General features: G+C 46.3%; 1 protein-coding gene across 1 annotated transcript in view; it reads left to right on the top strand.

The window, feature by feature from the left end:
- CABLES1 (Cdk5 and Abl enzyme substrate 1) overlaps positions 1-25,524 on the top strand; it is a 107,897-nt gene that overhangs the window by 44,442 nt on the left and 37,931 nt on the right. The window contains exons 3-4 of the mRNA XM_022586817.3: positions 2,398-2,490; positions 18,689-18,766. Of these exons, the coding sequence (XP_022442525.2) occupies positions 2,398-2,490; positions 18,689-18,766 (171 nt within the window). The remainder of the gene's footprint in view (positions 1-2,397; positions 2,491-18,688; positions 18,767-25,524) is intronic.

The raw sequence follows: 25,524 nt of genomic DNA on the forward strand, positions 1-25,524 counted from the left end.
GCAGTCTGAGGTGCTGGGTCTGCTTCCAGAGAGCTGCCCCAGGAAGGCTGAGTGAGGCTGAATCTTCTTGGACCCCAAGAAGGCTGAATCTGGGTTTGGAGGCTTGGAGTAGGGAGGGGGATTAGTGGGTGATTTTCCCTATTCAAACCCTTCCTGAGGTCCACAGGAAGCATCTACAAAATGCCCTCAGGCAGGGTTCTGCATGTCTCTTTTTTTATTTTTTTATTTATACTACTTATTTTTGGCTGTGTTGGGTCTTTGTTGCTGAGCACGGGCTTTCTCTAGCTGCAGCGAGCGGGGGCTACTCTTCATTGTGGTGCGCGGGCTTCTCATTGCGGTGGCTTCTCTTGTTGCAGAGCACGGGCCCTAGGTGCGTGGGCTTCAGTAGTTGTGGCACACAGGCTCAGTAGTTGTGGTGCACGGGCTTAGTTGCTCCACGGCATGTGGGGTCTTCCCGGACCAGAGCTCGAACCCGTGTTCCCTGCGTTGGCAGGCAGATTCCTAACCGCTGTGCCACCAGGGAAGTCCCTCTGCATGTCTTTAAAAGAATCTATTTAAAACCAAGAATTCAGGACCCTTAATAAGGGCTGTGGTTTTCAGAATACAGGAGGCAAACAGTAACAAAATATGCATCCTTTGTAGTTAAAGGCTTTAATAATAATCACGCACTTGAAATGTGTATATGAATGTGTGTACATATGCATGAATGTGAATATTTGTATTTGAACGTGTCACTTGACACTGTATGAAGCTCTTGTAGAAATCATCACATTTAATCCTCACAACATTTCCAGGGAGGGATCTGAAATATTACTAGTGATAGGTCACTAGGGCTGGTAGTGAGTTTGTGGTGGATGCTGGGAGGGCCACTCAGGCTGTGGCCGTGTGCTGTGAACCCTGCTCTGGTGGAATGGACATGACTGACAGGGAGGCTTCCTTCCTCTAGATCCAAGGCCCAGGGAGCCCCGTTTCCCTGATGAAAGCCACCAGATACCTGCTACCATGTCTTTGCTTTGACCTGCACTCATTCACTTTACTATATATTTTTTTCAAGTTAAATTACATTTTGAGGTGCTGTTTCTTAAGGGAAAAAAAATAATTTTCAGCACTCTCTGGGAAAGGGCTTGTAGGAAGACTGGCCCTTACTTGAGGGCAGGTAAGGGGGTTTGGGAGCTGTGCACCTAGCCTAGCCCAGGGCTATCCCCCAATTTCCCTTGAGGGGAGCCCTTGGAGGAGAGTAAAGATTCAAGCTGCTAGGCAGGTCTGTGATGCTGCCCATTCCCTAATCCTTTGCCACCAATGGGCCCACACACCCCACCTGCCCTCAACTGTACCTCCTTGTTGGGTCATCTTGTTATTCTCTTACCTGAAGCCTCAAAGTTCAGAAGTGAATGAACTCGGGTGATGGCCTGGACCTTAGTGTGGTTTTGGGAAGCCGGGCACTGCTTCTCTGGAACTCACTCTCTGAAGCATAAGGTCTCAGGCACCCACGTCTGATGCCAGGAGCCAGCCATCGGGGTCCATGGTCAGAAAGGTAAACGAAAATATTTGGTAGCAAAAACCCAACTAGAAGAGTCATTGCTCCCTTTCTCAATACAACACCAAACTTCAGATTCTCAGTTGCTGGGATTTTTGCTTTTTTCCTAGTTGTTATTGCAGTTGTGTATCTTAGAATTTGCCAGGTACCTTTGAAAAAATATACACAAATAAGATCTTTTCAGCCTGTGGTCTGTTCTGTTATTCCTGTAGTGCAAACACATGTTGTATATTCTAGGAAAAATTAATTGGAATCCAAGTCAATTTGTTCAACAAATATTTATTTAAAATTTATCTTTAAAAAAAAAAACAAACAGCCACTAGCTGGGTCTCAGTCTCTGATTCTCATTCAAAGTAAAGCTGCGACTTCCAGGCAGAGACAAGTTGAATGTTGAGGCAATAGTCCAGGTAATTCAGGCCAGAGTCCTGCTACAGAAGAAAAATGATTCGGGGTTGTTTTTAAACTGAATTTTCCAGTGTTTTTTCCCCCTCTGGATTCTTTAAATTTACAGTTTTCTGTTCCCATTACCTGTGTTGATACAGGAGGATTCTTTTTAAGATGACAGGAACAAATAATGTCGTTGGAATTCGTGTAGGTTATGTTATTGTAACTGAGGACAGTAGTTTTCATTAGCTGGCTCTTCAGAGACCCATATAAATTATTATCAGTATTATCGAGGAAGTTGTCTGTCGTTGGGGTTTTTTTTTTTAAAGCTTCCTTGCTTCCAGCCATATAGTGCTCATTATCCTTGGGGTTACTCAAACCATTTGAGTCTGGTCTTTCCTTCCTGTCTTTGTGTGGAGATGTCTCAGCTGTCCACGGGCAACTGACTGTGTTTTCGAAATGGCTTTATTTTTCAGATGTCGTACTCTCTCAGGTTCGCCCAGACCAAAGAACTTTAAGAAGATTCATTTTATCAAGAATATGCGGCAACACGATACCAGGAATGGCAGGTATCATACTAACAAAAGCTGCCCCCATCCTCCCTGCTGTAGGAGGGGGTGGGTCCAGTGGGGAAGGGAAGAGGGGACCCTTTGAATGGCCAGACCTCACAGAGTGAAGCCCCCTGTTAAGATGAACAGCATCTCATGTAACCTTCCCTAACAGACTACTGTTTCCACCCCACTCCTGCCGGAATCATCCATAGAAGTTTATAGAAAATACTGCTCTCTAATGGCAACCAAAGGCTTAGTTTTTTAGACTAACTAAAACTGAATTTTTAATAGTACTGAAATATATTTTTATTAGGAAATTTTGAACAGAAAAACAGCTGAGTTTTTTGGGTGTTTTTTTTGTTGTTGTTTCTTTTTCCGCTTTTTTGGGTTTTGTTTTCTTTTTTCACCAGGGCTCTGTGCTCTGGTCAGTCAATATCCTGCCAGATCTGCGCCTGAAGTCGGGTTTGGCTCTCTCTCTGATGATTTTCATTAAGAGGGGGAGAATCACGACTTTGCCAGCAGATTCTCCCTGGGCGCCAATTCAGATTCCTGGACCTGCTGACGTACGTCTAGAGCATGTGTTTCTCCAGCAAAGAGTTGCTCTTTTGGAAAGGGCTGTTAAATGAAAATTATGGTTAAATGTATATGACCTTGGTGTTAAAACCTTCCTGGTGACAAGTGGATGTGAATCCTTGTTGCCGGCATTGCTTATAATTGAATGGCGAAGCCCATTCATGGCAGCCTCACAGCAACGCTGGGAACAGGGCTCCAAGACCTCTTGGGGTCCCCTGATGCTCTCTGCTCCTGGGGGTGGCTCTTCTCCACCAACCTGTGACCTGGATCATAGTTAGAGACACATCCCAGAGCAGAGTTTCTGCCCCAAGACCATTTCGTTTGATCTCCTCCTGATTTACAGAAGCTCATATGGGCCCCACTAATACTCTCTAATCTATGCCAAATGAAAATTGCTAAAAAGTTAGACTCGTGGCACGATTAAGGCCCAGCATTACTATAATTTGGTGTAAAATACACTGTACAACCTGAATAACTAACAATTACAGTATTTAAAGACTTGTTTTCTTCAAGTTTTTAAACCTCACTTGAATAGAGAACATAATTTTATAGCTATTCAACGATTTTAGAATGGCCAAATTGAACTCTCCCATCAAATAATTTTTATGTCCTCAGTATGTATTCCTATTTTAAGTACAGGGCTTTCAGTTAAAATGAACCCAACTGTCATCTGTGAACTAGAATACCCTGAGTCTCTTTCTCTCACCCTGACTCTCACTGTCACAATTATTGTGTCTTATTCATTTCACCACCGTGTTTTTCTTTTCTTTTGTGGCTCTTACTGAATCCAGACCTTACTTATACCCTTTTTAGTATAATTATTCATCATTTATGTATGTTGGTGTTTTTGTCCATAATCTCTTGAACCATAAAATAAACATAGAAAGCCTCGACTTCCTAAATAAAATCAAGGGCAAAACCAAAAAGGGGGCCAAATTAATGGTATTCCCCACTTCTCAATGCTGTTGAGGACACAAAGTCAGATAATCAATCACCTGGCATGGTTTGTAGTGAGAGGATGCAGTTGATAAAAGATTTGGACCAATGGGATCACCAGTGTATAGTATATTCCGAAGCCGCCTTCCCCGGCACACCCTTGACCCTGGAACAACGTCAACAGTCCAGAAAGCATGCAGTTGCTGGCGGTTTTGCTGGGGAATTTTCAGAGGGAACCAGGAGGGACTGTTAGCTTATCTGGAGATCTAAGAAATGGGCTTTAGGGCAGAAAAGCAAGCTCTCAGCACAGGCTATATATAATATAGGCAGTGGTGACAGCCGGTTGTACCTGCGTAGGTGAGAACTGCTTTTTCGGTGCCAGAGAAGATGAAAGGCCTAGAGATGCTCTCCTTCCTCCCTCTGGTTGATTTATTAGCAGGGATGGACTGTTCTCAGACAGATGAAAGAAAAACTCGGGAGGGTACCAGGAAGAAACTATGATTTCTGAGGTGACAGAGGAAATTGTGGTCAGGAGCTGATGAATGGGGGTAGGGGACCCACCGCAGCCGGGCAGCAGGCATGAGGTCGTCCTGCTGGAGGTAGCCTGGGACGGGGATGAGCTCAGAACTGCGGTGGTGGGTAGCAGGGGGCCTGGACATGCTCTCGGGAGGGAGGGACCAGGGCGATGCCTGGGGGTCTCTGATGCTCCCACCTCGGGCATGCGGGGTACACACACAACACCACACCAAAGGGGGCCTTCCTGCAGCCCACATGGGAGCCACTTGACTCAGGTTTGCCTGCCGTGTTGGGAGGAAAGAGGCTTTACTGAGAAGCCTGGAGATGTTCACTAAAGCACTTCAAAGGTCTGGACTGAGAACAGAGTGGCCTGAGTACTGGTGCGTCCGCCTCTTTCTGTGCCGGGGAAGACAGACTGAAAGGGGGCCTACTTAGCCCCCCAGGCCCGGGGGAAGCATCCTCCCAGCTGGGCAGGCTTGTCCCTGCTCCAGCCCCGACTTTTGCCCACTCACAGCTCTGCCCAGCTCCGGAGTCTCCTTGCGACGTCGGGGCAGCACAGAGCAGCCTCCTGGACGGCAGGCCAAACCCAGGGCCCACTCACTGTTCTGGACCCGAAGACCTTGGTGTTGAGGTTCCCCCGCCTCCAAGCCTGCTGACCATGGGGCAGAGGCACTGGCGTCAGGGGGGACTTGGGCTCCGGTCTCAGCAAGGACTAGAGCGCGGTGTGGGAAATGAGTAGAGTGTCTGTTATAAGGTTCTAGCCTGACCTGACTGAGAGTTTTAAGCAAAATTTTGAGATAGAAAGGGAAAAAAATAATAAAGCTGAGAAGCAAATGCAATAAAAGACAATACTTGTGTCACTGAAAAAACAAAAAGTCCAAGTTAACCTCATGATCCGTAATATCAAGGTAGCTACTTAGAAATAAACCTCGGGGCCCCAGCTGGTCCGTGCTCACCCACTTCATTCTGTGACATTAGACCAAGTCCAACGGCACGAGAAGCAGAGGTGAGCCTCTTCCTTACAAGGTGTGGCTCCGATGGAGGATGGAGCCCGCTTTAAGTGAGAACCGTCTTCCTCTGTCTGGAATCGGCGCATTCTATGAGGCTGGCACTGGGGACCTGCCAAAAGGCTTTGCATCGGATCAAGAGCAGAGAACCATGCTGAGAGCGTGTGGGACTCGGGCTGCAGACCCTCGGGCGGGAGGAGCGAAGAAGGACAGAGCCTGGACACAGACTACAAATTCCATGGTGGGAGCTTCAGCTCCGCTGTTAGAACCAGATGGCATGATGGGTTCCTCCCTGGCTGGCAGGTGTTTCATCTCCCAGCAGGTGGGGCAGGTGGTGAGGGAGCTGTCACCCTCTAGGTCTACTTCTGCCTAAATCGAAGACGGGCTGGTGATGGGGAGGCCATGTTGGACTTGATAATTATGAAAAGAAAGCAATGCTTGTCTGGGTTTTAGGAAGACAGATCTCAGAAGGTTCAGACTGAGAAGTGGATTCTTTTGGCTGCATCCATATTGCCAAAAGGGATTATAAAATTAAGAGTAACATAAAGTGATGACGGGTAACATTTATTGAGTGCTTCCTGGGTACCAGGCTCTAAGTACTTCATAGGCTTTGTTTCATTAACTCATCTCAATGGGTATTTGTTGAGTAAATTAAGGCAGAGACCTTCTATTTTATGTCTCTTCCAGTTTTATTGAGCTATAATTGACTTACAGCGCTGTATAAGTTTAAGGGGTACAACATAATCACGTGACTTATACGCATCATGAAATGGTTACCCCAATAAGTTTAGGAAACATCCATCATCTCATATAGATTCAAAGTAAAAGAAAAAGAAAAAACGTGGTTTTTTTCCTTGTGATGAGACCTCCCAGGATCCACTCTTAACAACTTTCATACATAACACACAGCATTGTTAATTATATTTATCATGTTGTACATTTCATCCCTAGTATTTATTTATCTCATAACTGGAAGTGTGTACCTTTTGACTGCCTTCACCCAACTCCCCCTCTCTCCACCCCCTGGAGAGACCTTTTAAATGAGTTCAGTCTTCAGGACTATATTTCGAGGGATGGAGAGACTTTAGAAATACAAATAATCCTTGAAACAACCTCATGAGGAAGGTATTACTACTGTTGTGTTGGGCAGAATAACGTCCCCCAAAGATGTCACTGTCCTACTCTCAGGACCCGTGGCTAGGTCAGGTACGTGGCAAGGGGGACTTAAAGTTGCAGATGGAGTTGAGATTGCTGATCAGCTGCCCTTAAAATAGTAGCAGGATTATCCTGGATTGTCTGGGTGGGCCCGGTGTAATCACAAGGGTCCTTAAGAGCAGAAGAGGGAGGCAGAAGAGTCAGTGTTGGAGTGATGTGATGTGAGAAGGACTCAACTGCCCATTGCTGGCTTTGAAGGCTGAGGAAGGGGCCATGAACCAAGGGCTGCGGCAGCCCCAAAGCTGGAAAAGGCAAGAAAACAGATTCTCCTTTCAAGCCTCCAGTGGGAAGCAGCTCCAGACACCTTGATTTTAGCCCCATGAGACCCATTTCAGAGTTCTGACGTCCAGAATTGTAAGATAATTTTGTGTTGATTTAAGACCCTAACTTTGTCACAGTTTATCACTGCAGCCATAGGAAACTAAAACACTCATCATTTCAGTTTACAAAGGAGGAAACTAGAGCACGTGGCTAGAAGGTGGGGGGTGGAGTCCAGATTCAGACATCAGATTCCGAGTTGGAACCCTCATATGTTGCTGGTGGGAATGTAAAATGGTCCAGCCACTATGGAAAACAATTTGGCAGGTCCTCCAAAAGTTAAGCATAAAATTACCATATGACCCAGCAATTCCACTGGCAGGTGTACCTAAAAAATTGAAAAGAGGAATTCAAACAGGTACTTTCACATCAATGTTCATGGTATTATCATTCACAATAGCCAAAAGATGGAAACAACCCAAGTGTCCATCAACAGACTGGATAAACAAAAGTGGTATATACATACAGAGGAATATTATTCAGCCATAAAAAAGAATGAACTACTGATACCTGCTACAGTGTATGAATCCTGAGAAACATTATGCTGTTTGAAATAAGCCAGACACGGGACTTCCCTGGTGACGCAGTGGTTAAGAATCCACCTGCCAATGTAGGGGACACAGATTCAAGCCCTGGTCTGGGAAGGTCCCACATGCCGCGGAGGAACTAAGCCCGTGTGCCACAACTACTGAGCCTGCGCTCTAGAGCCCGTGCACCACAACTACTGAGCCTGAGTGCCGCAACTACCGAGCCCACACGCCTAGAGCTGGTGCTCCACAACAAGAGAAGCCACCGCAATGAGAAGCCTGCACATCGCAATGAAGAGTAGCCCCCGCTCGCCACAGCTAGAGAAAGCCCGCACACAGCAGTGAGGACCCAACGCAGCCAAAAATAAATAAATAAATGTATTAAAAAAAAAAAAAAAAAAAGGAAATAAGCCAGACCCAAAGGGCCAAACACAATATATGACTCCATTTATACAAACTATCCAGAATAGGTAAATCCATAGAGGCAGGAAGTCGACTAGAGGTTACCAGGGCCTGGGGGAAGGGGGACAGAGTTTCTGTTTGGGGCAGTGGAAGAGTTTTGGAAACAGATAGTGGTGATGATTGCACAACATCGTGCACGTACTTGATGATACAAACTCTTACACCTGTAAGTGGTTAAATGGCATATTTTATATTACATATATTTTGCCATAATAAAATAAAATAAAACACCAGTGATAGCCATGGGGCTTTTAAAACCATATTCAGAAGAGGGAGGAAAGGGATGGTAAACTTCTTGGGGTTGATGGTACGAGGACAGAGCAGATGTCAGCTGCTGGGCTAGCATCAACATCTTTAACAAGTAGAACTGTGAAGAAATGTAGACTGAACAAAGCAAGGTGCTGGGCACACAGGAGGCCCTCAGCAAGTGTTTGTGGAATAAATGGAGAGGCCTTACATTTTGAATGTTTCAGTCTTCAGGACTAGATCAGGGAATGGAAAGAATTTAGAAATAAAAATTACCTTTAAAGTGCCGGGGAGAATAAAAGAAGTTCTGAGTTGAATGCCAGGCACACATTGCCTTTAAAAAATGAAAAAGAGGGACTTCCCTGGTGGCACAGTGGTTAAGAATCTGCCTGCCGATACAGGGGTCACGGGTTTCATCCCTGGTCCAGGAAGATCCCACGTGCCGCGGAGCAACTAAGCCCGTGTGCCACAATTAATGAGCCTGTGCTCTAGAGCCTGTGAGCCACAACTACTGAGCTGCGTGCCACAACTACTGAAGCCTGTGTGCCTAGAGCCCATGCTCCACAACAGGAGAAGCCACCGCAGTGAGAAGCCCACACACCACAATGAAGAGTAGCCCCCGCTCCCCACAACTATAGGAAGCCAACATGCAGCAATGAAGAGCCAACACAGCCAAAAAAAAAAAGCCAAAAAGAGACTGAGGTGGTAGCAGAGGATAAGTTCTAATAATCGTAAACCAGCAAGCCTAGAGCTGATTGCTGGCAGAGTTCTGGAATTCATTGTTAAACAGATGGTTTGTGTGCTTTTAGAAAAGAATGGAGGTGGCCACAGCCAACATGGCTTCACTGAGAAAGAGTCATGTTAACTTCATCTCCTTATTGATGGAATAACTAGGCTAGTAAATTAGAGGGCCTCCACATTGACATTTCTTGATTTCAGCAGAACATTAGACTGTTCCATATTATGGCATCTCCCAGGGATGCTGGGTGACTGTGCAGCTGGAGAACCTGCAGGCAGCTGAAGTGTGTTGGCCAAGCTTCGTCAGCCTGAAGGGAGCTTGGGAGGAAGAGCACGTGGTATGCCCTTGCGCATCACCTCCTCTGCAGCCTGAAGGCCAGTCAGCCTCGTGGTGGCCCACGTGGAAGACCAAAAGCAGGAGGAGACTGTGTTATAGCGGAGAACGAAGGCTCGGTTCCTTCAACAGCTCCCCGAGGTTAAACTTAGCAGGGATAAATGTAACAGAGGTAGATGATCAATTACAGTACAGGGTACAGACTTTTCAGAAGTTCATGTGAAAAATATCTCGGAATTTAGATTTTAAACAGTGTGCTCCATAGAGGCTAACGATGTGAGGTCCCTACAGAGTGAGCTAACGTAGCTCGTCCTGATAGAAGGAGATAGCATCCCAGATCACTTTTGCACCCAGCCAATGGGTCAGTCGCATCTGTCGAGCGAGCTTCGATCTGCACGAGTGTCACGTTTTAGGACACTGGATTTGTATTAGGACGGCCCCATTGTTGGACTAGGATTTTCCAAGCCCCCCTCCCCACGGAGGGTAGGAGGCATGGCACATAGCCAATGGGAATAACCATTCCGCCTCATTTCATTGAACCGCCTATGTGTAAATAGCCGTTTTTCTGGAAGGAGACAAGTGCCTCTGGATAGACGGCACCTAATAGAGCAGTTCCTTAACTAGGAAGAATGCAGTGATAACCTGTGTTCAGTCTTTCCAGCACCTAGGTGCTGACCTCTGCTCTGCACTGGGACTCTTTTAAGTGATGAGATGTATCTGTGCATAAAGCCGTGATCCTGTCTCATGCAGTTACAGGCTGGTCGGGGAGGCAGATGATATAGACAAGTAAGTGTGTCTTATCAGAGATGGGATAGATGTGCTCTGGAGGAAAACTGAAGCTGCTGAGGTGGGGGCGGGGCATGTGCCGGGGCAAGACTCCACTGATGGAGAGACCTTTGAGCAGACGTGGGGAGGAGGTGAGGGAGCCAGCCCCGTGTGGTCCCAGCGGGGAAGAGCGTTCAAGGTAGATGGAACAGCAGTTGCAGAGGTGCTGAGGCCGGAACGCAAGGGCTGTGCCTGGGGAACCATAGGAAAGCCGTGTGGGTGGAAGAGAGGGAGAGAGGAGGGAGAGGTGCACCCTGAGGAGTCCTGGGAGGGTGAATCGTGAAGATGTCCGCTTTCACCGTGAGTCAGATGGGAGCTATGGAGGGTGCTAGGCAGACGACTGACGTGCTCTGGCTTGGCTTTGATCAGGAGAACTCTGGCCAACCAAAAATCAAGGGCAAGCATCACAGGTCTTCTTCTTTTTTTTTTTTTAAGTCTTTATTGAATTTGTTACAATACTGCCTCTGTTCTATGCCTTGGTTTTTTGGCCCCGAGGCACGTGGGATCTCAGCTCCCCGACCAGGGATCGAACCGCACGCCTTGCATTGGAAGGCGAAGTCTTCACCCCTGGACCACCAAGGAAGTCCCATAGATCTTCTTTGGTAACCTTATTCTTATAGAAAATTAGAGGGGGGGTGTGTATAGTGTATTGTCTTCTAAAAGTGAATTAATTTTGATACGAAGTTCAGAAATGACCTGAGTTCTTTCAAAAACTGTTCACACATGTATAAGCAAACCCTTTGTCATGACAGAGAGGGGTCCAGGACCCGCTGCCTTAGCGTCTGGAGGGGGCCATTGAACATCCTGAGGATGGTGGTTGGGGACTGGGAACTGCCGCTTGGTTAGTAGAGAAGAGCCAGTCACCATTCACAGTGATCTGCATCTTCACAGAGGGCACCGGGGGCCCCCGAGTCTCCTGGGTTAACCGGAAGTAAAGGCAGATCTCGGCCCTCGAGGAGGAGACACCCTTGAAAATGACAACCATTATGAGGCTAGCTAGTGCCAACAGAGAGCTGGTTGCTGGCCAGGTAGACCAGGTAGATCTGGGTCATCAGAATGGAAGATGAGCGTGAAGACTGAAGACTAGCCACCGGCCAAAGACACATTATGTCTGGTGACCCTCATGGTCCTGTTAGGACAGGACCTTTCCTCTGGGCGTTTGTCTTTGAGAACAGTGGAAGACAAGAGCTCTGGTTTCAAGTGGACATCACCCGCCCTCAGGCATTACTTTGCATCCTTTTGAAGTCATCTGGTTTTCGAATGTCTGCCTTGAGCACAAGCGGTGGCTGCCACTTGCACCGGAAGTGCCCCCTCCTGGGTCTGCCGTGAGAATCACTGCGTTCTGAACAGGCAGAGAAGTGCTCTTTGCAGTGAGTGGACTGGTCTGTCTCATCCCTTGACAGGAGTTTTCAGAGACTTAAAAAGATTTCAGATAATGGACAGAGCATCGAGCTCGAGGGCTGTCTCTTTAAAGGGTGAACTCAGTAGGAAAAACAAAAATATAAAAGATTCCCGCAGCTTTTATCTACTATGTAAAGTAAGATAGTTAAAAAAAAAAAAAGTGCAGTAACTGAAGTCAAGTTGTAGCCTTTCATTTTTGTATTGAAAATTTTGGAGGGAAGTGGGCGAATGGGTCATAACTAAATTACAACCTCGTTTGTCATCTCATCAGTTCCGATCTGTCAGCTTAGTTTAGTTTGAAAAATGAGTTGGAGGAAGTGGCACATTCCAAAAAACAAAACAGCTAGTTACCAACTCTGGACGGGCCTTCTAGAAAGAAGAAATATGTCATCGCCTTTTCTCTCTCCATCCAATTCGATAGATGTCGGGCATCTTCTGTGAGGTTCCCTGAAACATCTGCTTCTTCCCAAGCGCGCATTTCTACTCCCAGTACTTTTGTTTTTTTCCTTTTTGGCTGCGCCACGCGGCTTATAGGATCTCAGTTCCCGGACCAGGGATTGAACCCAGGCCACAGCAGTGAAAGCCCAGAATCCTAACCACTAGGCCACCAGGGAACCGCCCCCCACCCCCAGAACTTTTGTTCTTTATTAAAAGACTAGAACCCTCCGTCCCCCCAGCAGCAGGAGGCTGGCAGGGAAGCATCTTCATCAGTAACATCATCGGTGTTTCTAACCAGTTGTCAGCAAAACCTCAGTCCTGAAGGACAGCGAGTGGATAGACTTGAAGGAGCCTTAATAACCCCCACACCTCACCGAGACTCCTGGGCACAGCCTGTTCTGTCACCGAAGTGGCCCCCAGAGCTGCTCTCAAACATGGCTGCCCCATTGACTTTCCTCTGCTTCTTCCCTGGTGCCGCAGTGGGAAGGAGGGCCTGGGCTGTAGACCCGGGGTCCGTACGCAGGTAAACCATACGCAGGGTTTATTACGGTTTTATTATCTGTACCTCTTTAAGGAGCACGGAGGGTATGCTGGCTTTTTCTGTGACCTTGCATGAGGCTTTTGAGAGAAATTATTTTCAGTCATAAGCGACTGTGCTTGGTGCTTCTCCTGTGCGATGCACTGTGCAGAAAAGCGCTCGGCCTGGGAATTCTTGTTGCTTCTTTTCAACCAGTTTGATTTACAGGAAATAAAATGAGACACAGAAAAAAAAAGGTTGAGAGGTTGGAGAGAACCTTCCCTTGGTGGTTCAGTTTTGACTCTCTGCTTGACGAGAGGGCCTGGGAGCCGGGGGGAGTCCAGACCTTGGTCCCCACCAGTGGTCCACAGCAGTCTTGAGAAGAAAACCATCATTAGGGCCAGTAGATGGGCAGGGCTGGGGCCACGCTTAGGACACACTTAGGACCAGTGCTGTCCTGGAAGAGCAAGGATGAGAGGGCTTCAGAGGGGACTTCTAACCTCTGTGACACCACGCTCAGCTTGTTTTCCTCCTTCCTACCTCCCTGCTATGGGCTGGATGGTATCCCCCCAAAATTCTTATGCTGAGCCCCAGCCCGCTGTACCTCATCATGAGACCTTATTTGGAAATAGAGTCGTGGCAGATGTAATTAACTGGTTAAGATGAGATTGCGCTGCAGCAAAGGAAACCATAAACAAGACGAAAAGGCAACCCTCAGGATGGGAGAAAATATTTGCAAACGAAGCAACTGATAAAGGATTTATCTCCAAAATTTACAAGCAGCTCATGCAGCTCAATATCAAAAAAACAAACAACCCAATCCAAAAATGGGCAGAAGACCTAGAGACATTTCTCCAAAGAAGATATACAGATTGCCAACAAACACATGAAAGGATGCTCAACATCACTAATCATTAGAGAAATGCAAATCAAAACTACAGTGAGATATCATCTCACACCAGTCAGAATGGCCATCATCAAAAAATCTACAAACAGTAAATGCTGGGGAGGGTGTGGAGAAAAGGGAACCCTCTTGCACTGTTGGTGGGAATGTAAATTGATACAGCCACTGTGGAGAACAGTATGGAGCTTCCTTAAAAAACTAAAAATAGAACTACCATATGACCCAGCAATCCCACTACTGGGCATATACCCGGAGAAAGCCATAATTCAAAAAGAGTCATGTACCAAAATGTTCATTGCAGCTCTATTTACAACAGCCAGGACATGGAAGCAACCTAAGCGTCCATCGACAGATGAACGGATAAAGAAGATGTGGCACATATATACAATGGAATATTACTCAGCCATAAAAAGAAACGAAATTGAGATATTTGTAGTGAGGTGGATGGACCTAGAGTCCAGTCATACAGAGTAAGTCAGAAAGAGAAAAACAAATACTGTATGCTAACACACATATATGGAATCTAAAAAAGAAAGGTTCTGAAGAACCTACGGGTGGGACAGGAATAAAGGCGCAGACATAGAGAATAGACTTGAGGACACGGGGAGGGGGAAGGGTAAGCTGGGACAAAGTAAGAGAGTGGCGTGGACATATACACACTACCAAACATAAAATAGATAGCTAGTGGGAAGCAGCTACATAGCACAGGGAGATCAGCTCGGTGCTTTGTGACCACCTAGAGGGGTGAGATAGGGAGGGTGGGAGGGAGACGCAAGACGGAGGGGATATGAGGATATATGTATATGTATAGCTGATTCATTTTGTTATAAAGCAGAAACTAACACACTATTTTAAAGCAATTATACTCCAATAAAGATGTTAAAAAAAAAAAAAAAAGATGAGATTGTGCTGGAGCAAGGTGGCCCCTGATCTAATCACTGGTGTCCCTATAAAAGGGGGAAACTAGGAGACAGACATGCACATGGGGAGACGCCATGCGGCCTTGTGAGGGCTGGGGTTATGCTGCTCTAAGCCAAGGGGCTCCCAGAAGCTGGGATAGGTGCCAGGAACAGGTCCTGCCCTCAGAAAGAGAATCTGGCCCTCCACACCTTGGCCTCTGGAAGCCTGAGATGATTGATTTCTGTTGTGGGAGCCGTTGCCACAGAGCTAGGTGCATGGCACCTTGTTACGGCAGCCCTGGCAAACTCCACACTCCCTCAGTCTCTCTCTCACTGCAGTCGTGCGCTCTGCTGCCTGTCCTCTCCCTGTCCCCCTCTCCTCACTGCACTCCCCACCCTTGGGGGCACTCACCCAGCCGAGGCTCTGTCACCATCGCCATCCTAACCACCCCCGGCCCCCTGAGCCCCAGGTCCAGCTCTGCTGAATTATTTACAGTAATCGCTTGGTCAAGGAAAGAGGTTAGTAAATGCTGGAAAAAATACCCACAGAAATGACATACGTAGTTCAAACACCACGCTTTCATTTCGGGCTTGTTGGCGATCGCCCATTCCACGGGTTTGTGATGCCAGGTCTTTCTTTGCCTTTGGGGCTCATGGAGCAGACTGTCTGTGTCACTGACCTCACACTATCATCGTTCCCACCTGTTGCTTCCACGTCCAGATTGAACTTCTTTAAAGTGACCCAAGAAACTAAGTGTAGAATCCTTTTGGATTTTTACAATTCTTTCTTATCTTTTATAGACGTCTTGCCCATACCTATTTCAACTGCAGGGTTTTTTTTGTTTTTGTTTTTGTTTTAGTGATTTGCCTTGTTTGAAAACATTTTAAAGCACTCAGTGTTACTTTTTATAGAAACAGCGTTTCTCCTTTTTTTGACTTTCACATGGCATTAGTTTGTGCAATCTTTAATGAACAAAGTATAACTAACAAATACAACTGGCAGAAACAGGTGGAGGGCATCCAGACCTGATCTTAGCAAGTATACGACTCAGTGTGGGTGTTCTAGAGAGCAGCCTACCAGCCTGAGCTTTGGGTGTGCCGTGAGTGTTGGTCAAAGTGATTTATGGAGGGGAGTGGAGACCCTGATGGGTTAGGCAAGGGAAGTCAGTGAAGAGTTTTACAGCACCTGTGTTCCTCAGATAGGCCTTCCACTCCTCCTCCCAGCCTTGACTCATACCAATCCCTCTGCCAACGTATCTTCTCCTTGTAGCCTGTTGTTCCTTCTCCCCAAGGTCTCAGTTTAGCCATCACTTCCTCCAGGAAGCCCACCTAGCTTCCCTCAAGCTAGATTAACTGTCCCTCCGATGTGCGATAGCGCCCTCTAGTCCCCAGTCAGAGAACTGACACCCCTGCATAACTACCTCCCACCCAACAACCAGAAGCTTTGTGAGGATGAGCCCTTGTCTGTGTCATGCATCAGCGGGTCCCCAGCACCTAGCACCATGTCTGGCATGAGTGGGTGCTCCAAAAATATTTGTGGAAGGGAGGGAGGAGGAGAGGAAGATCCTATAACTTGTTTCTCAGGAATCTTCCACCCCTCCCTGGATTGTAGGATAAGGTACACCTTAGCAGGCAGTGGAGGCCTGCACTGTCGTCATAGTAACATTAGCACTAATGGAAGTGGTCGTGGAAGTGGTGGCGGCATTGGCAGTCATGCTGAGAAGACTAACTCCAATGCCTGCCTCTGTCACCACGTGGCCTTCTTCTCTCTGTATTCTTCTAGAAATCTCCAAATCTCTCTCCTTATGAAATCCAGTCATTGGATCTAAGGCCCACCCTAACATATTATGGCCTCTTCCTAAGTGATCACATCCACAATGACCCTATTTCCAAATAAGGCCACATCCACACATTCTAGAGATTAGGACTTCAATACGTATTTTGGGGGAACACGATTGAAACCACAATACCAGCATTTTAAAGTATGCTCTCTCTTGCTTCTTGGGCATGGAGGGAATGAAATACAGAATTTGAGAATACGTCTCCACATGTGTGTCCAGTACCCAACATGCACCCCTGGCTGGTGGACGCTCCTGGGCTGTGTTCATGTATCAGTGTACTCACCCACCATTGTTGCAACTGTGATTTTCTTTGCTCTGACTTTCGAAGTTCTTTGCATGTTTTTAATGTCCTTAAGTGAATATCATTGCTATAATAGAATATTCTACCTGGAAGAGATGAAAACTTCCCACAGCCAACAGAGACCCCGCAGGGTTCTGGGAATAGAACAAGAAGCCAGTTTTTGGCATAAGAGAGAACACTGAAGGATCCTGGATGGCGTTAGACATTGCCTGGTCAGACACTGTCAGCACAGGGCCAAAGGGTTGGAAGCAGTGCCTCTGTGTACGTGTTACACCTTTGTGACAGGCCACACGTGTCGGCCTTCAGCTGTCCTTTCTCGACCTTTCACCTTTAGCAGGCCTGTGTATTTTAGCACAGAGGTCTGAAGAGGTTCTGAATCCACAAACTCTGGTGGGAAAACTTACCTCAACCCAAGAAGGCAGTTCCCAGTAAAATATCATGAATATTTATTGAGCGTGTATTATTGGCACTGTTCTGAGGGCTCTCCCATATAGGGACTCATTTGCTCTTTACAACATTCCAATAAGATATCTACTCACTTTATCCCGTTGTTTTAGATGAGGAAACTAAAGAATTAGTGGGCTGCTTGAGGTTATACAAAGGTGACAGAGCTGGTATTTGAAGCTTGGAATGTAGCTTTGGTCCTGCCTTCCCAGGGATGGGTACTCAGGTACTGCTCTGAAGCCCAACCTTGCCCAGACTGTGTTTCTGGAGGGGCTTCCGTGTACGAAACCCTCAACTCGTCCTCTAGAAGAGAGCAGCAAATGTTTAGCAGCACTTCATGACCAGGGTGCTCCTGGAAGTGGAAATAAGGAGTAGAGGCAGCACCCTAAAGAGAATGAGTAACTCAGTGAAAGGGGAGGAAATGCTTCCTGGGGAGGTGACTCGTGAGCTGGGTTTTGAAGATTAAATAGGAGTTCATCCAGCGTACCTAGTAAGACACAACAGTCAGAAGAAATAGCATGCAAAGGACAGAGATATGAAACAACAGGTTTTTTTTAAGGTATGGGTGGGGACTTCCCTGGCTGTCCAGTGGCTAAGACTCCGTGCTTCCACTGCAGGGGGCACAGGTTTGATCCCTGGTCAGGGAACTAGGATCCTGCATGCATGCCACACAGCCAAAAAGAAAAGTCCCCACCAGGGACCTTATGAAAAACATTTTTTGAAGGTGGGGTACTGCAAGTACTTTAGCATGGATGAGTGATAAAATGCAGAGGCAAATATCATGTGTGTTGAGACCAGAGAGACAGAAAGAGCCAGAAAACAAAGGGCCTGGTTTGCCTGCCAGAGAAGCTGACTTAATCCTGAGCATGTAAGCAATTTAATATCATAGGTCAGATATTAATTTAACACAAGGTCAGAATACCCAAACCTTGATGCTGTTAGTACTACTGCTTTTTTCCCCTGGTTTTATTTTTATAATTATTGAGGGAAAAGATGACAAAAGTCAGTAAGCTCCATATCTGATGTGTGTTACTGTTGTGCTAAAGGATCTTGGTTTTTAATCTCCTCCACTTTTTCTCCAATTTTTCATCAGCAGTTCTCTTTGGCAAGTTATTCTCAGATGCCAAGATAAGTACTTTTGAGAGGTTTTTTTTTTAACGTTTTCTTAAGTGCCTTTGATTGCATAAGGGCGTCATGGAGAACTGTTTCCAGTAGTATCTTTATAGCAGGAATGGAGGCTAAGACTGATTATGTAATTTTTCCCTCGGTTATTCTCAGAACCTAACACGCTGCCAGCATATGAAAAACCCTAATGATCACAGTGGCATCTGAGTGTCTTTCCTGCTCATGGTTTCTGGCACTATTGCTCTTGCATTGTTTACTGCAAAGTAGAAATTGATGGTTTAAATGTGGCATGACTGTTCACCCAGCATTGGGCACCCCGGACCCATAGCTCCGTCTGCTCCGTCTTGTATAATACATGCGGCCCACAGCCAGCCTCTCTCACCAGAGAATGGATTCACATGTGCTCCTTGGAGACCCTCACCAGAGTCTCACCATGTTAAAATTCGGATGAGGAGAGGCAGTGTAATTGTGCTGTGCTGAGGTTGCATTTTGCAAGGGGAGCGGAATACCATCTGTCAGAGGAGGTGGCGGGAGTGCGCAAATACTGCTGTGAAATCCGTGAATGCTTAATTGCTATAGATTTTTTAAATTTATTTGAGGCTTTGCATTTAGTATGTTTGTTATTTGTTCTTTTTTTTTTTTTTTTTAGAATAGTCCTTATCAGTGGCAGAAGATCCTTCTGTAGTATATTTTCAGTGCTGCCGTATCGCGACAGTGCCCAAGTTGGGTATGTATATGCATGCTTGCTTTGTAGTTCTCTGGGTGAAAACTTCTGACACCATGTGTATAATGTGACCACCCTTTCCATTTCAAAGAACTTGTTTTGCTTTGACACTGCAAATTTGGTATTTGTAAACTTGAAAGAAGAAAAAGTTCCACTTTCTTTTCAGCCAGGAAGCTTCCCTGTTATTGGTGTGTGTGTGCGTGTGCGTGTGTGTGTACGCGCGCATGTGTGCCCTTACCATATTGCCTGCTGTTTCTAAACGTGCATTTTGTCACCTCTTACAATTCTGTAAAGCAAGAGCAATCTGGGGCCCACCCATCTCTCAGGGCCTCATCGACTTTTGGAGAAAGGCAGCTCAGGAAAGGAATCAGACAAACCAACGTGGCCATCCTGCCTCCTTGCGTTGTGGGCTTGCAGCTGTACACTGACCAGCAAGCTGCACAAAGCAAAGTGGTATCAGGAACAGACCTGTGTGATTCGCCACAGGCCGGAGGACTGCACACTGCTGTAGGTCAACAAGCCCCTTCTTTGTTCTAAAAAGAAGTAAGTGAGGCTCTGACCTGGCAAAGCCCCCCCTCCTCATTCCACATCCCCGAACTCTGTGCTGTTTCTCCATCTGAATCTGACTCCTTTGCCCCCTCACCTGGTCACTGCATCCGCTATTTGTGGTCAGGGAGCTGCTGGTATTTAGGGCAGGATGGTTCCCTGCGTAGGATGCCGGAAGCATTGTGAGATGTCAGCTCTGGTTTCTGCAAACTAAATGCTGGTATTGCCCTCTGGTCATTGCAACAATGACACCCGAACACTGCCATTTATTCCTCTCCCACCACCTTCCATGGGCTCTGCCTGGTCATCCCCATTCACCATGACTTTCCCTTCCCCCCTGCAGACCTGTCAGACTTTCAGCCTGTTAAACTCACCGTGGTCCTTATTTTTACTCTACACTGTAAGTTCCATGGGACAGAACGTCGGGCATCTTTATTCATGGAATGCTGACTCAGTCATTTATTAGATGTGTGCCTTAAAAAGCAATAATAATCTTACTGTTTATTGAGCACTTACTTTGTGCCAGTCCTCTTCATTATCTGCCTTCTCACGACAACCCTGCAAAGTAGGTGCTCTAAAACATGTAACAGCAAGTCCTGCAGCTCTGAGGTTTGTAGGACCATCTGGGTGTGGCCAGCGGGCTGCCCTTAAGAGACTTCTACTCTACTGAGTAGAGGGGGAAAAAAGAAAGGTTTTCTTTATCTTTTCAACCTGCTGTGGTCCTGGGTCTGGCCACCCTGAGAGCAGGCTTATTTCTTGGGTCAGTAGCTTGTACCAGCTCACAGACCTATGTGTGACCCAGAAGGCCAGTTCATTGATCTAATTACAAGTAATGGCCCCAGGGCTCAGAACGTTTGAGTGTGACTAGCCTGTAAGTGCACTTCCAGGAGATCTGAATCATCAGTCTGTCTGCAAGTACATCTTCTCACAGCGAGGACCTGCCTGGATACTGTGGCGCCAGCCTTATTTTTCCGGGCTTTCTGTACTCACCTTTCTGATGAATGTATTCTGTCCTTAGCTATGTTCCATGTATTCATTTATTGAGGGCTTACTGTGTGACTAGGTCCTGGAGGTAAAGGTAGGGAAAGATGGATCTGGTTCCTGCCCTCCTGGAACTTACAACCAAGAAGGAAGACACATAAAAATTTCACATATGATTAATAACCACCTTTAATAATGGCTAAGAGTATTCAGTCAGGTGACTGCCAAGTCTTCCTATCCAAGGACTCATTCTGTTTCTTTAACACAATCTGGCTTCTCCATATTTTCATCTTTGAAGTGTTCGTGTTAGTTTCATTCTTGAAAGATGATCTTATTTCCAAGTCCTGGGGTCCCCTCACTATGGTATCCAAGTGCTTATCTCCATTTTATAGATAAAACCACTGATCCTCAAGACTTAACGTCTCAAACATCAACTTTGGGCCAGAATGGGAATTTTTAAAAAATAAATTTCAGGTGTGCAGCATTACAGTTCAATATCTGAGTGATCACCCCCATGAGTCTAGTCACCATCCATACATTTCTCCCCCTTTACCCATTTCCATCACCCCCCCAGCCACCTCCTCCTCTGGTAACCACTAGTCTGATCTCTGTAGCTATGAGTTTGTTTTTGTTTTATTTTGTTTGTTCATTTGTTTTGTTTCGTTTTGATTCCACATATGAGTGAAGTCATATGATATTTGTCTCTCTCCATCTGACTTATTTCACTTGGCCTAATAACTTCAAGGTTCACTCATGTTGTCACAAATCACAGGGTTTTTTATGACTGAATAGTATTCGTGTGTGCGCGTACGCGCATATAGGTGCCATGTCTTTATCCGTTCGTCCATCATTGGACGTTTAGGTTGCTTGCATATCTTGGCTATTATACGTAATGCTGCAGTGAACATAGGAGTGCATATATCTTTTTGAATTAACATTTTCATGTTCTTCAGATAATACCCAGAAGTGTAATTGCTGGGTCATATGGTAGTTCTATTCTTAATATTTTTGGGAACCTCCATACAGTTTTCCATGGTGGCTGCACCAGTTTACATTTCCACCAACAGTGGAAAAGGCAAGGGTTCTCTTTTCTCCAATCCTCTCCAACATTTGTTATTCCTTGTATTTTTGATAATAGCTGTTATAACAGGTATGAGGTGATATCTCATTTTGCTTTTGATTTGCATTTCCCTAGTAATTAGTGATGTTGAGCACATTTTCATGTGCCTGTTGGCCATCTGTATGTCTTTGGGAAAATGTCTATTCATATCCTCTGCCCATTTTAATCAGGTTTTTTTTTTGTGGTTGGATTGTTTGAGTTCTTTATATATTTTGTCAGAACGGGAATTTGAACCTGAGTCTGTCCAGCCTAGGGCTTCCCGTGACTCTCTCTGGCCAACAGGTGAGACAAACTCTGTATTCACAGAAACCTGTCTGTGCAGTGGGGCTTTTATGATAACCGCCTCCCAGAAGTTAACTGAGGCTCGCTGGGTGCCTGGGATCCAGCACAGCGCCTGGCACACAGAGGCAGGTGGGGTACCCGGATTTCTTACAGCAAAAGAAATGCGGGGCTTCGTGTGGAGAACTTAGAGACTTAACAGTTTTTCACTTGGGCAAATCACTTACCTTCTGTGAGCCTGTGCTTGGTCCTCTCTAGAACGAGGGTGGAAGGTTACTACCTGTGCCGTTAATTTGAAGATCACTGCATTTTATGCGAAGCCCATAGGGATGCGTTGTAAGTAAAATTACCTGGGAAGAGATCACCCAGAGTATCTCTGTTTGACATCCTTGTGGAAATAAGTGGCCCTCCACATTTTGAACACCTCAGGGACGTGCTAGCTGGCAGCCAGGATGCAGGGAAATGCGGCCTGTCAGAGCCCAGGTCTCCTCCCCACTGCTGGGAAGCCCTCGTGGGTTTCAGGAGGATATATCATAGGATGTGTCAGCTATTCTGCCCGATGGCTCCAGATAGAGAAGCAAAACCAGGGTGTGGGATCACAGGACATAACCTTTTACATCCTAGACATGAATAAACTCAAACACACTAATTCTTCAAATTTTGTAGATGAGGAAACCATGGTGCAGAAGGGTTAATTTTCTGTAACAAAACACATAATCGGGTCCTTCATAATACCTAACAGAGAAAAGAGCATGCCTATTTCTGCAGCATATCCTCCTTAAGTTCTCACATAAGAAACTCTGAACAGAATTCAAAATATTGTAAATTAGTGGCAGGGTTAAGAAGCATTCTTCTTACGTATCAAATAGATAAACAACAAAGACCTACTGTATAGCACAGGGAACTATGTTCAACGTCTTCTAATAACCTATAATGGAAAAGAATCGGGAAAAGAATATATATATATATATATATATATATAACTGAATCACTTTGCTGTATACCTGAAGGTAACACAATATTGTAAATGAACTATACTTCAATTTTAAAAATGTAAAAGGAAAAGCATTCTGCTTTTTAAACTTTTTTAATGAGCAGACATCCTATTTATGCATATCTGCCGCATCATAATTATGAGTTTTTCAAACTAATTATTGGGAAACAGCTGTGTTCAAATAATAAAAAATATTTATCCTAGTAAATTATACACATATATATTTTAAAGTAAGATAGTCTGTGTACATAGTAACTAATGCCTTTCCACTGTGGAAAATTCCTTTGCTTTTATGCTAAAGTTCTCTCTGTGGCCAGGGCATGAGTCTTAGAATTTCAGGGCTGGAAAGGGCTCTAGAGATGACATGGTATGGCCTCCGTGCATCATAGCTCAGGCCTCTGGGGCCACGGGGGGATGAGACTCACACTGACAGCAAACCCAGCAGCGCCAGAGCTCAGGACTCTGGCCACCCTGGCCTGCTGACATTGTGGTTTCCAGCTCCCGTGTTTCCGTTGTCCTTACACACGCATGTGGACTAGGCCACATGTGCCAGATTATTCCAGATAAGCACAAACCCCCCGCTGAAGGGGACAATGTACAGTTTCAACTTCACCATAAGAAAGTTTTAAAAACAGGAAACTCAAAAGTTCATCCACTGTGTACTTGAACCTCCCTTACATGGAAAGCATCTATCAGGATGGCCTTATCTCTTTCCGGTTTTGTTTTCTGGCTTCTCTTGCTGTGCTGGAGCTTCCCAAGTCCTTCCCTCATATCTTGGTTCACCCTCCCTGCCACCCTGACCCCAAAGCTTTGTACTTGGCTTTAAACTGAACTGAATACTTATTTTGGCTCCCAACATCAGGTGACCAAAGCGGACAGGACAGTGTTAGGAGAGGTTTTACCATCCATCCATTCATTCTTGCATTCATGCATTTGGTCATTTCTTCTGCCCCTAGTGAGTGTGAGGCCCTCCTGGAGGCTGGGAGGGTGCAGGGGTGAGTAAGACCTGTTCTCCAGGAGCTTATTATTGAACAAGGAAGCCAGACATGTGAACTGCCAGACCAAGACAACTGGGGAGCCCCAAAGAGGCGCTAGAGAGTGCTTTGCCCCCAAATCTTTATCAACATCCATGTTTACAATAAATCTACAATCTTCAGTAAAAGCCAGATGTTTGCTCTGTAAAGTCTCTTCAGCCCCGCCTACACCTCCAAGTACATTGCCATCCCTGCCCGCCTTCCATGTAGACATTCAGGTGCTAACACTGCACAGCAGACTTCATTCATTCACCGCATGAAGTCTGTTGAACCTACTGTGTTCTAGGCAGTATCCAGGTATACAGTGGTGAACAAGAAAATGCCTCTTTTCCCATAGAGCTCACCGTCTAATGGTAGGAGACAGAAACAAGCGGGTAAACAAACTAACCGTCAAGCCGAAGAGCAAACAGTTGAGTCCTGCGCAATGTACAGCTGGAGCACAGAGGGAAGAGTTGGGTGAATTCGGACAGAGGGATCGGGGAGTGCCCCCCACAGAAGGTGGCGCTTCAGCTAGATTGCAAGTGTGAGGTGTCAGAGAGGTGGGAAGGATATTCCAGCCTCAGCATTGACTTGCAAGGATGTTCGAGGCCACTCTGGCTCATGAACTTCCGGGCAGGGTCTCTATAATGCCTGACCTGTTGAGAGAATTCCATAAGGCGCCATCGCAGCTGTAATCCCATTGCTGAGGACACTGCAGGGTTCAGGCCTGTGTAGTGAGGGGAGGGGAAGGAGTGGGGACAGAAAGAAGGGAGCTGTGCTGAGAGGCCTGGTCCTGGGACGTCACTGTCACAGACCCACCACCAAGCCTTCCCTGGGGTCTCAGTTGCCTCACTGTCCAATGGGGAGGTTTGTCACGTTCCCCATCCACCAACCATGAGCTGCCTTTAGACCTCACATCTGAATAATTATTCTCTGTGCAGGTTTTTAAATGTACGGATCTAGTGACGTTCTGCAGTCTTATTTGGTACATTCTATTCTGGTATGGGCTAAAAGGATAGGTACTAAAGCAACCCAGAGTTGAGAACAGTGTGAGCTGTTCGGGGTCATTTTGCAGGCTACCACATTTATACAAAGCTGACAATGGGCTTACTCACCAAGTGATTTCCAGAGCTTCTGCTTGAAGCACCCTCTGATTGCTTACCAACTACAGCAGTCTCCAAACTGTCCTTCCCTGCCCTGATTTACGGGTACAGCTATCTGAGAAAAGAGCGTATTTCCTTAGGATTAGCTGATTGTGTAGTCAAATATTGCGTGAACATAACAAATGCAGGTAATAACATAAGCTGAAAGGTAAATAATGCTTCCAGTGTTCCAGGCACTGTTCTGAGAGCTTTATAAACATTTGCTCATTTAACTTCCACAACAACCTCAGAAGGCAGATTCTCCAGTTATCATTTTACAGGTGCAGAGTCTGGGGCAGAGGGAAGCATGGCTGCAGTAGCAGAGGGAGGAGGTAGGGCAGGCAGGCTGGCTGCAGGCGCTGCTTTGGCGCCAGCTGACCCCCCCCCCCAGAGGCCATCCCGAAAGCGCTAATGCCCAGTGGATTCCCTGCAGCATCACTGCTTTGGGGCTGGGCTTGCTGGCTCAGGACCAGTGACACGCGGGCTTCACTGGCTGACAGATGTGCCCTGGGTGACGCGGAGCTCTGTCATGTGCCGCAGGAAGACCACCTCCTGGGGACCCGGTGGCCATGGTGCTGGGTGGTGGCTTTGGAGGGTGCCCATTTACACTGCAGCCTGGGCTCCTCCTCCGCAAACCCCAGGCATCTCTGGGTGGAGTCTTGGGTGGAAAGTCATCTGTGTAATTC

The sequence above is a fragment of the Delphinapterus leucas genome, chromosome 14 (genome assembly GCF_059928025.1).
Source record: "Delphinapterus leucas isolate spDelLeu-1000000601 "Yukka" chromosome 14, BTC_Dleu_Yukka2, whole genome shotgun sequence".
NCBI lineage: Eukaryota > Metazoa > Chordata > Mammalia > Artiodactyla > Monodontidae > Delphinapterus > Delphinapterus leucas.